The sequence below is a fragment of the Drechmeria coniospora genome, chromosome 01 (genome assembly GCF_001625195.1).
Source record: "Drechmeria coniospora strain ARSEF 6962 chromosome 01, whole genome shotgun sequence".
Taxonomy (NCBI): domain Eukaryota; kingdom Fungi; phylum Ascomycota; class Sordariomycetes; order Hypocreales; family Ophiocordycipitaceae; genus Drechmeria; species Drechmeria coniospora.
The window spans coordinates 1,570,027-1,581,440 of NC_054389.1; the positions used below are offsets into that span (position 1 = coordinate 1,570,027).

Sequence of the window (11,414 nt, forward strand, 5' to 3'; positions counted from 1 at the left end):
GGAGCCACTCTCTTCCTTGTCCTCCCGGAAGAGAAAGGGAAAAAAACCCAATGGCACGGGCGTGGAGATGGAATGACTGAAGCAGCCGACGTGAGTAAGAAAACAGTGGCAGAGAAAATAGCTCACGGGTAGGTCATGATGTGAAGAGTTGAGGTGGCGGCGGTATGAGGAGCTATCCAATCATGACATCAGAGGGTACCTGTAAGTACATTGCTCAACAGGCACCTACAACATAATCTTGAACTATCATGACTGCCTACCGACGTCACAATGGGGAAATCGTGCACTGTAAGGCTCGACTCGCAAACTCGAATTTGCAACGTGGACGTAATAATCGCCGTTGCATCTCGCCAACATGGCAGGCAACCTCGCACCCGGATAGCCCGACGTTATCGCTTCCTCGTCCTCAAAATGGTCCTATGGGTACATGAAATAAACGAAAAGAATAAACTGAGCCATGAGGAAGCTTGTCCAATAAATTGTATTATACAAAGCAGCCTCATCCAGAGACCGAGACAAAAGGCGTGGCAAACGACTCCTTCGCCTGAATTTGCCAAACCATCGCTGGGGTTCATAAGGGGTATGATTCGTTTCTTCGTTACAGTATCTCTGCCAACTCTTCTGCCGCCATTGGCTCCTTCAACTTGTCGCTGTCGTTGCCGGCCGGATCGGCTTTCACCATCTCGTCGGCCTTTGCCGTTGTTCCCGCCGGAGTCGACTTGGCATTGGGCCACTCATCTGTCTCGGAGACGGGCGCAGACTTCGGAACCGGGTCCGCGTACGGATTCGATTCTGCAGCGGCAGAGGGAGCGTCAGATAGACTCGCTTTTTCAACAAGCCCGATGGCTTCCACTGTATCGGTGACGTCATCTTTGATCGTATTGTTGGTCACTTCCTTGTTCCCCCCCTCCTGTTTCTGGTCGAAAATCGTCGTCGTCTTATCGTCACCCAAGACTTCCCCCGGCACTTCTCCCGCGCCAGCGGCTACCGGCGTCGATATGGCATGGGGCGTCACTGGCTCCGGAATGAGGTCCTCGACAAGGATCGGCATCTCCGTCATTTTCAGCTCCTCCTCCGCCGGGGCGGCGGCCCGCTCGGTGGCAATGTCGAGACTCCGCATCCTATTCGAGACGAGATCCGTTTCATCCTCGTCAGCTTCCAACACCGTCGTCACCGCACTTCCCGTCGAAGGGCTGCTCCTGATGTGCCGCCGAGTGTTCGTCCGTGCAGGGTGGAATCCGTCGTCTTCGTTGCCGCGCTGCTGTGCCAACGGTTTGAGAATCGTCGGAGGCACCGCCTCTGGCTCCGGTTCAGCAACCGGACCCTCCAAACCCTCGGCCTCGGGTGGAAGTTTGTAATTCTCGGCGGGCAGCAAGTCGTAGAGGTCGCAGACTGTTTTGAAGAGGACGTAGAGCCCCGTCTGCCCCTCGACCGTCCAAAAGACGGCACGGTGCTGGAACCAAGCGTGGGCGAAAATGCGGTGCAGCCTTCGGAATACGTTGACGAGGTTCTTGACGCCAATGTTGTTGCTCTGCGTGTCGTTCAAGACGGCGAAGCGGCTCGGAAAGATCTTCTGGTCGGACACCACGTTGGCGGCCCAGTCGAGCGTGTGGCAGCTGTAGTCGATCGCGCAGCAGCTCTTCGGCTGCTCATGCACGGCGCAGAGAAACTGCCACTCGGACGCTCGCATCTCGGGGCACGTGATTGCGCTGCAGGGCGGGAAGTCGAAGAGGAAGCCGACGATGAGGGAGTTGCACTTGGAAATGAGGAATCGGCAGAGCTCGTACAGCCAAAGAGTTCGATCGATGCCGGCCGGCGGCTGTGCGAGCTGCATCGCCGTCGCGCGCGTGAGAGCATGCGTGCCAGTCCCCGTATGGTGATAGTGCAACGCGGCGAGATGTTCCTGCAGCTGGAAGGCCGAGTCAAGCTGTGGTGCCTGGGTTAGCGCTGCTTCTTCCCCCTTCGCACATCGCCCACGGCCGACACGGGAGAAGATTCGGTGTCAAGAACCGACGGCCGAGGGCGGTAGAAGGTCCAAGGTAGAGGGAGGGTCGCGGGTCAAGGGTCAACGTACCTCGTTCAGGGGAACAAGAGGCGGCCCGGCAGCCATGTCGGCGGCCTTGGTGCCGGGATGTATGCGCCTGTTGGACAAGGCATCGAGCGCCGTAAGCTCAGCCTGCGTGCTCTGCGCGTTCACCGTGCTGCCGCTTCCCGAGGGGGATTTGGGGCCGATTTGAATCTCGGCCGGCGGCGGCGGGCTCGGCAAACGAGGTGAGCTCGGAGCCAGTGCCATGGCTGAGGGGGCGGTGATCTTGGGCCGCAAGAGGCTGGACTGTGGTGCGTTGGAGTTGATCCAGCTACAGCTGGCTCGGGTTGAGTTGTCGCAGGTCGATTGTACGAAGGGATCTTGGTCGAGTGCCTGATACCACGACAGTCATGTGCAAGCACAAGCATGGAGGGCGTTTTGGTACGTGGTTGTGCTGTAGATGTTGTACTAATTCCTGGTAGAAGTATGCATGCGAACTCCTTCTATCGGCTTAACGGGGGCGGATCTTGACCTGTTTCGTGCTAGAGTCGATGGAATGCCACAGCAGGCAGGCACAGGCAGCATAACCCGGTACAGGCACGGAGCGCTTATTACTTGTACTTGAGTTACATACGTGTACGGAGTACTCTACTGTACTGTACTTACAGTAGGTGTACGGTACAGAGTACACGAGGTGTATTGCATGCAAGTACAGTACGTCTCTCTAGAGGTACAAGTATGGGTAGGTACTTACCTTTGGTAGGTACATGTACTTCCAGTACAAGTTCTTAAGTGCAGTACATGTACAGTACTTGTAGCCCCCCCACTGTATCCTCCCTCACACTGCAGTTCAAATATTAACCCACACAAGGTGCGGAGTACAACTAAATGTACGGAGTAGCTATTGCCAGTAATTACTGTACATCTACATTCACGACAGGCCTCGTCGCGCGTGGGAACTTGAACGTCTGCGACCTCTCCCCTCCCATGTACTGTTACACTGACGAATAGAAATTCGCTGCTCCTTGTGCCTGTCTATTCGACGTGCCTCTGACTCACCGTCGTCAAGGTACAATAGTAGTATGGATTTTGATGACGATGCCCCGCCGGAGCTGGTTGAGACCGCGCAGCGACTGCAGGATGAAGAAGTAAAGGTCAAGGTGCCCATCACCATCGTGACAGGTATGCATAAAGTCTCTTTGGACCTGCTGTCTAGAAAGAGCACCTAATGCTAACATGCATACCTAATCACAAAGGATATCTGGGCGCAGGCAAGACGACGCTGTTGAACTACATTCTCACAGCACAACATGGCAAGAGAATCGCCGTCATTATGAATGGTTTGCATGTCCGTGATGCCGTCGCCGAATGCGTGTGATAACATCTTGACCAGAATTTGGAGACTGTGAGTTTCGGACCATGTCCATGTCCACGGGAAGAGGGTTCTGAGGCAAGTGTAGCGCTCGACATCGAAAAGTCCCTGACGGTCAACACGGGCGATGAGAAAGTCGAGGAGTGGCTTGAAGTTGGCAACGGTTGCATCTGCTGCTCGGTCAAGTGCGTCACCGGCAATGTTCGCATGCCCTGAGCTGACTGGTCATGGCCAGGGACACGGGGGTCAACGCCATCGAGTCACTCATGGCGAAGAAGGGCGCCTTTGATTACATTCTCCTCGAAACGACCGGCCTCGCCGATCCCGGCAACCTTGCACCGCTGTTCTGGGTCGACGACGGCTTGGGTAGCACCATTTACCTTGACGGAATTGTGACCTTGGTCGACGCAAAGAACATTCTGCGCAGTCTTGATGATTCCAGCGGGAAATCCGGGACGAATGAGCATCACGATGACCATGGCCCACTGATGACAACGGCGCACTTGCAGATCTCGCACGCCGACGTCATCGTCCTCAACAAGTCTGACTTGGTGAGCGATGAAGAGCTGAGACAAGTCACAGCGAGGATCGAGTCCATCAACGGACTCGCCAAGGTGCACGTGACAGAGAAGAGCGTCGTTCCTCAACTCGAGGGCTTCTTGCTCGATCTGCATGCCTACGACCAGGTCAAAGAGGCCGAGTTCGAAGTCAAGGGACATAGCCACCTTGATCCGGTGAGCCTTCCTGCCTGTCGTAGATGTCCTTTTTTCCCCGTTCGTCTGACAGCCTGCAGACAATATCCACCATATCTATCCCGGTTCCACGTCTTCGCCTAGATCAGCTCGAGCATGTCGACCGCTGGCTACGATCCGTCCTTTGGGACAGCAAGATTCCTCATGCAGATGAGGAGGGCGACTTTGAGATTCATCGATGCAAGGGTCGCCTGATATTCCAGAATGGCGACGTCAAAATTTTGCAAGGTGTGAGAGAAATATTTGAACTTATCGATTCCCCAAATGGTGAAGGGACGGATGCCTTGGAGGGGAAGATCATCTTCATCGGGAGGAAGGTGAAGGGTGTGGATTTTGAGGCAAGTTTGCGGAGAGCGATGGAATAAATAAAAGATACAAAGTGCATGCATCGAATATCTGTGCGACCTCGTCGACATAGGCTCTCGGATTTCAGGACATAAAAAACTTTCAAGGAAGCGGCCTTGGGACAAGCGAGAACTAGATAATTATTTAAATGGAATTGGAGCACATACATAGTAGACGTGCAGTAGCAAGTTCCTGTTCAATGCTCCCTACGATTGAAGTATCAAGGTGCTTAATTAAGTACACACTGCACAGTACAGTAATACTCCGTACGGAGTAGTTGGGAGAGCAATGACAGACAGTGGTTGATGACGCGTGGACGTGATTGGTCAAATAATCCCCTTCGGGACGGACCCACTTGAATCCGGACAGCAAGTAATATCAGTTGGTTGGCTTATTAGAGCCTTACCAAACCAGCCTTCCTCAACGACCAACCAGAGTATCCAGCATCGAAACTCCACTGACGATAACGGCGACGACGACGAAATACGACTTATAGCCTACAATACCCACGTACCATCGAAACCTGCGGCACAGAGAGACTGGTCCGGCGCTCGCGCAATCCAGAGCAAACATGAATCGTTCAGGTAGGTCCCATTCGGCTTGCTTCGTTGTGCTCTGTCATCGGCCCTCAACTGCCATTCCGTCAAAACGAATCGATTCGAGCGACTTGGATGGCATCCGCAGATGCATGGCACGCATCCTAGCGATGAGCAACTACGCGGATTCGCTCGATATTCAGGGAACCATCTCTAAAAGGTCAACTACGAATCCACGACTATCGTTACCATCCTACCATTTCAGATCGCCCAGCTACGTAACGCAGCGCCCTTCAGTCTCCAGTCCGTCGTTCGAAAATGGCATCTGAGCAGGGAATTATTGAGAACATGGACATGCGACAATCATTGCACTGCTTTTGCCGTGCCTCTTTGCGCTCAGCCGCTTTCATGTTGTCGAACCTTTGGCGCTGACTGGGTGCTTTGTCCGCAGGTGCAGTACCGCAAACGATACGGGGGATGCCTGGCAGCTTCGGAGGCCAGCAACCGCCCCAGCAACAATCAGGCCGATCATCATCAAACCGGTTACCGAACGGGAAGATAGGTACGGGATCGAACGGGGCAATCGAGCTGGCCCGGTGGATCGTCAACAGCCGCTGACGGTGCATGGAGGACAGCAAATAATAGTTCCGGCTGGGCTTTCGGAGGTGGCATCCCCATGGGAGGTGCTGGATTTCAGAGCCAGGCGCGACAGATGGGTGGCAACGTCAGCTTTGCTCAGAGCTTAGGCGGGTCACAAGCTGCGACTTCCCTGGATCCCTCGTATGTGCCAGCTTCATTCCCTGCCCCACCAACCGTCACATCGATGGCCGCGATTCCCACGAGGGTCAAGGCTCTTGACTTTCCGTGCTCCCACTTCACATTCCGATGGTCCACCCACACTCATCTTACGGGGGAACCGGGCAGCTGATTTCTTGACAGGGAGTTCCCCTCGTTATCAAACAGTTCGCAACAGAACACGGCGAACCAAGCGTCGATGTGGTCGGTGGCCGGATCCCGAAATCCCAGCGGGGCTGTTCAGCGCAACCAGGGGACCTCGGTTTCCTCCCAACAAACGGAACAAGATGATTTATTCAACCCTGGGGCATCACGGATGCCATCCAACCAAGGTTCGTCATAATCACCTCGGATGAATGTCTCCGCCCACTCCCCCAACCTCATGAAAGAACGCTTTCAGCGACGGTGAGAATGCGATGGAGCATGATGCCAACTCAATGCCGTTATTAGGATTCGACTCGGTGCCCGCTCAGGCCCACAGAGGCAATGGCCTTCTGAACGCACTCTCTGCAAACAGCCGAGCGAACGAAGCGCGGTCACCACCCGCAGTGGGGGCATCTGGTAAAATCCGTTCCGTCCTCGCGCTACCTAGCCAGGCCGCTGACGTAGCCAGATCCTTCGCGGACGCAGGATACCAAGCAGAAATCTGCGCTGCTTCGAGACGGTGGCTTCAGCAACAAGACGTCTGCGGCAGGCGAATCGACGACCCAACCAGCCGGTGGCGAGTTGCCCTTGGGTGTTGCGGGACACGATGGCTCGGGCGAATCGTTGAAGTTGCGCAAGACGCGCCAATCACCGGACGCCGTCGACCCTCTTGCGGGCATGGCGTCGGTGGACAAATGGGGGATAAAGGGCCTGCGGACACTGATGAACAACTACCCCGACTTCCACGCAATGGTGGTGGGAATGGACCCAAACACACTCGGGCTCGACATGACATCCCAAGAGTAAGAATTTGTGAAGATCTTGAAGGTGAAGGGCACGACGTCGGCGTGTACTGACGACCACAGACTCATCTCCCCTCAGATCTACTCCCTCTTCGACGACCAACCCCCCAGGCCGACAGTGACGTCCAGTAGGATTCGGTTACCGGACTGTTACTGCGTCACCAACGTCCAGTCGATCAACTCCAAAATCCAAAGTTTCAACGAAGAGACTCTCTTCTGGATATTTTACAGCTGCCCAGCCGACACGAAGCAGCAACTGGCAGCAGTAGAATTGTGAGTGGACGGTTAAAGACGCCCGAATGATGCTCGAAGCTGGCCGCTGATTTTTTTTGTTTCATTTTCTAGGCATTCGCGGAACTGGCGGTGGCACAAGAAGCTCCAAGTTTGGCTTACCAAGGACGAGCACATGACGCCCCAAATTCTGAGTCAAAGCCACGAGCGAGGGTACTATATCGTGTGGGACACCAACAATTGGCGGAAAGATAGGGTAGGACCAGCCTTTCACTCATTCACTCGCTCAATTGACCGGCTTGACGGCTGCTGACGGTGTCGATGCAGAGAGAGTTCACGTTGCATTACGTCGAGCTGGATACGTCGTTGGGACAAGGAGCGTAGATGCATCCTTTGTCTCCTCGTACCGGCTGGGCTCCTCTTTCTAGGTGTTTGCATTTGCAGGGCTTGTCGAACAGATGTCTTGATGCCGCCTTCTGAGCTAATGGGCATCTTCGGCCTTCAGGGGCAGGGAAGCTGGCACGCTTGCGGCGTTACGAATGGGCCCGGCGGCCAGAGGACATTGGAATGCACGCATCTTATATCAACCTTGCGGCAGGCCGGCCGACAGCACCGCGATAGTGTGGCGCATCAAATCGAGGCGAGCTGCTTTGCAAACAGTAACGTTGTTGCCCGAACCCAGCACCCTGCGCCGAGTAGGATGCACGGTATATTCATTTCATGTGCATGGAATTTCGGGCGGAGGGGGAGCAGGTTGTCACATGCGACATCCTTGGTGAGCTGTGGTGTTCGCATGTGCTGTGGCTTGTAGCACTACTTGTAGGTGTGGAAGGCTCGGTATCCGTATTGGTATTTGTTGCACTGCTCCAAACCAGGAGCATGTACTCCGTACGGAGTATTAATACTTACTTGCACGTAAGTATGTGCATATTTAATACAGAACCGCAAGTAAGTACAGTACTCGGTGATACAGTCAGCACATACTTACGGAGTACTCCGTACATGTATAGTTAAGTAACTGTACTGTATGTGCACCGTACTGTGCTCCGTAAGTACATGTATATTGTACTGCAAGTAATACTCCGTACTTGTGCCTGAATGGGCCTGGTGATAGTTTATCCGAGGATGCCCCGCCGACAGTAAGTACTTAGCGGTTCAGCTCTCCGCTGTTGTCACGAGATGAGGCAACGCCGATTGCGACCTCACGACATTGAAACGACCCTGCCTCTTGCCACCGTGCAACGCCAACAGGCTTGGACACCCATCCGGTCCCCATAGTTGTTATTTAAAACACTGCAATCACCGTGTTCACCTCGACATAGTCGATTATTCGTCTTCATCCATCCCAGACCCGGCAGCTCCGGACGGGACACAATGTCCGACGAACAGATCTCGCTGCCGTACCTGGCCGTCATCCTTGTCATCTCGGGGCTGATTATTCGGTATCTCTTCTTCTCGGGGCCTCCTGTTCGACGGTCGACTATGTCTACCGAGGCCTTACTGCGATCAAGGGAGGCCGCCGTCGAGAGGATACAGCAGATGTTTCCTCAGGCCGAGAGGCGGAGCATCCTATGGGATCTTCAACGAAACGGCGGGAACGTCCAGAACACGACGGAGCGGATCCTCACCGGTCGATTAGATACTGTAAGACTCCCTTCACCCCCTTTCCCTCCTCGCTGGACATGGATGAGCATGGAAGGACAGGGCAAGGACTAGGGCAATGCACCAAACCTGCTAATATACCTCGTCGCAGCCCCCCATCTCCTTCCAGCCGCCGCCACCTCCGCAAGACCGGGCGACGTCGGGAAGTAGCGCAACGTCGGCGATGAGACAGCCCGAGAAACCGGCGCAGCCTGATCTTATTGCACGGTACGATCTGAAGAGCAAGCTCGGCACCTCTGGCGCGACTGCTTCGGACTCCGACGAGGGGCACGGGAAAAAGGCCAAGGGGTGGAGCTCCGACCGGGACGAGCGGCAAGCGGCCCTAAAGCAAAGACGGGACGACATGATTCTCGCGGCGCGAAGGCGGATGGAGGCCAAGATGGCGGCCGAGAAGGCGACGCTGGGCGGCTGATTGCTTGCTAATGGGATATATTGTGACCTACCTCTGCGTGGCGTTTAAATCGCACGTGATGACGGTGATGGTGGATTTACCGACTCTTTGACCTCCTCCCTCCCTCCCTCCCTCACCCCCTCTGGCAAGGGCCAATTGATTGGGTCTCCGTTCTTTGCATCATCGGGAACCAAGGTACGCATACTGAGTTTAATGAAGCGCGTACGGAAACATATCTGCGAACCGACCCAGCGAGGATAATGGACGCGAGCATGGAAGATGATTGTGCGCACATGCAGAAAGCAGTCACGCCAGAGGCTGGCATTTGATTTTACTGTGGCAACGAAACAAACTGCAGAGCGACGTTGCGAAGCAGTTATTGCTCTCCAGATTCCATGTGTCTGCTCTGCTGATACAAATGCAAAACGATGTCACCGCCATGCTGAGATGGAAGCTGCAGAACACACCATAACTCCCCAAAGACCATCCACGATGTCCTCGAGCAATCACAGGCAGGAAAGCAAAGCAAAAAAACTAAACCACGCGGTCCGCATGGTCAGGATGACCACTTCCAAGCAAGCAGCATTGCACAGCCCCCCCACTGAAATCAACAGCAAAATTGACCTCACGGGCAACGCTACACCTCGGCGCTGTTGCTGTCCGAATCGACGGAGACGGCAGCTTCGTCATCGCCACCGTCATCGTCGGAAAGATTCTTCTTGATCCTCTTCGAGGCGTGGGTGTTGGCGACACGAACTGCTGATTCGCTTGTCAGCATCATGTCTATGGGCGAGCATCCTAGCATGCCAGGAAGACCACCTACCACTGCGTTCCCTCTTCACAGGGGTATTTGACAAGGCCCTTTTTTTCAGCCCTTTTGCTTCATCGTCGTCGTCGCTGTCGCCGGGGCGGACGAACGCCTCCGACTTGTAGAACTTCTGGGACTTATCCGCCTGGGAGGCTTTGGGTCGACCTCTGCGCGCTGCCTTGGTGTCAGCAGGGAACGTCTACAGTGTCGCATGTGAGACTCACGAGCTGCCTTACGTTTGGTTGGGGTTGACACTGTTCCCTCGCTGGTCTCGATCTCGGCGATTTCTTTGTTCACCTTCGTCCACATGTTCTGCATAGACTTGATGGTGCGGCCGGGGATGTTTATGCGGTTCCAGTTGATGCACCTGCCGTCCTCGCGAAGTTGAGCGATGATGCGGAGGAGAAATTGGACCTGATTTGGAAGCGACTTAGACATGCCACTATGTTACTCCTCCTCCCCCCTCGTTTCATGAGGAAGCGAGGAAAAGGGGTGACGCACCTTGGCCTCATCAGTCCAGGCCATGATCTTGGTGGTGGGTGTTGCTTCGACGTCAGACATGGTGAATTCTCAAGTCCGAGAAGCAATGATGGAAGTGAGAAAGTCGAGGAATGGAAAGAAAGGGAAGCCAAGTGCAAGTCAGAGCAGGATGAAGCAGTCGTTGGAAAACAACAGCCAGAGTCGCGGTGGAGAATAAAAATCAGAGAGAAGCAGAGAAGAGAAGAGAGGGGGGGGGATGAGCGAGAGAGAAACAGAAAGTTATTTCCACCGCTCGCGTGCCTCATAATGAGAGCAGGGGCACTTGTTCTGTTCAGCCAGCAACACTCACAGCAACGATAGCGGTAAGGGCAGAACCTCCCTAGGCAATGGCGGACATTCGAGCAAAAGTTGATGTGCCTACGACGATATAAGGTACGTTCGAACCCGCATTTGGTTTTTGTGTGGTGTTTATAGTTATTCCTGGAATATACGTTCGATCTACTTATGAGAGATATAAATCGAGATATTTGGAACACTTGGAACCGCAATCCCAGAAAGGAGACCTCGAACCCAAATGTCTGCCTATTATGCTATCGCAACGTAGTGTTTGCCCTGTCATGCTTCTCGGTTGGAAATTATGATGCGTCTCCGACAATTTTCATGCCACCTTCTTCTCCTTCGTCGCCGTGATCGCACTCGTGACCTTCAAACCTCTCCCCTCGGTGCCGCCCAGCCAACGATGAACCGACCGCCCGCTGTCATGCCTCCATCCGATCCATCTCGGTCCAGCAGAGACATGAGGCGAGAACTCAGCCATGGCATGGATCAGAAAGAAATCGAGTCCCAATCCCCTTCGAAGATGCGCGTACCCAGGATCGCGCAAGGCTCTCCAACCGATTCGAGGCCCAATCCGACACGATTTTCATGGCCCGCCTCAAATCGTCGCATTGCCTGCATGCTCCATTCGATCTGCTTCGCCTCCTGCAGACGAAAACCCCTGGTCCAAACAGCATGCAATCGTCATAACTTAGCCGTTCCATGGGTATGGCTTCTCATCGTCATCGCCGGA

General features: G+C 54.4%; 5 protein-coding genes across 5 annotated transcripts; 3 read left to right on the top strand and 2 right to left on the bottom strand.

Annotated features, from left to right (window-relative positions):
* Nucleotides 1-598: 598 nt before the first annotated feature.
* Nucleotides 599-2,293, bottom strand: DCS_00431 (Mob1/phocein family protein; the record flags this gene model as incomplete). Its single annotated transcript, XM_040797770.1, has 2 exons — nt 599-1,927; nt 2,075-2,293. The coding sequence occupies 2 exons, from the start codon at nt 2,291-2,293 to the stop codon at nt 599-601; spliced, it is 1,548 nt and encodes a 515-aa protein (XP_040658653.1).
* Nucleotides 2,294-3,108: 815 nt separating this feature from the next.
* On the top strand, nt 3,109-4,515 carry DCS_00432 (COBW domain-containing protein; the record flags this gene model as incomplete). The annotated part of the gene is made up of 6 exons (XM_040797771.1): nt 3,109-3,208; nt 3,283-3,366; nt 3,420-3,431; nt 3,487-3,583; nt 3,634-4,132; nt 4,192-4,515. 6 exons carry the CDS (start codon nt 3,109-3,111, stop codon nt 4,513-4,515), a joined length of 1,116 nt encoding a protein of 371 aa, XP_040658654.1.
* A 993-nt stretch (nt 4,516-5,508) lies between these two features.
* On the top strand, nt 5,509-7,388 carry DCS_00433 (NOT2/NOT3/NOT5 family protein; the record flags this gene model as incomplete). The annotated part of the gene is made up of 8 exons (XM_040797772.1): nt 5,509-5,593; nt 5,643-5,811; nt 5,971-6,158; nt 6,277-6,387; nt 6,440-6,773; nt 6,837-7,046; nt 7,119-7,260; nt 7,332-7,388. 8 exons carry the CDS (start codon nt 5,509-5,511, stop codon nt 7,386-7,388), a joined length of 1,296 nt encoding a protein of 431 aa, XP_040658655.1.
* A 990-nt stretch (nt 7,389-8,378) lies between these two features.
* DCS_00434 (AMFR protein) lies at nt 8,379-9,078 on the top strand (the record flags this gene model as incomplete). Its single annotated transcript, XM_040797773.1, has 2 exons — nt 8,379-8,648; nt 8,758-9,078. 2 exons carry the CDS (start codon nt 8,379-8,381, stop codon nt 9,076-9,078), a joined length of 591 nt encoding a protein of 196 aa, XP_040658656.1.
* Nucleotides 9,079-9,694: 616 nt separating this feature from the next.
* Nucleotides 9,695-10,426, bottom strand: DCS_00435 (uncharacterized protein; the record flags this gene model as incomplete). Its single annotated transcript, XM_040797774.1, has 4 exons — nt 9,695-9,816; nt 9,881-10,039; nt 10,090-10,279; nt 10,367-10,426. 4 exons carry the CDS (start codon nt 10,424-10,426, stop codon nt 9,695-9,697), a joined length of 531 nt encoding a protein of 176 aa, XP_040658657.1.
* Nucleotides 10,427-11,414: the final 988 nt, after the last annotated feature.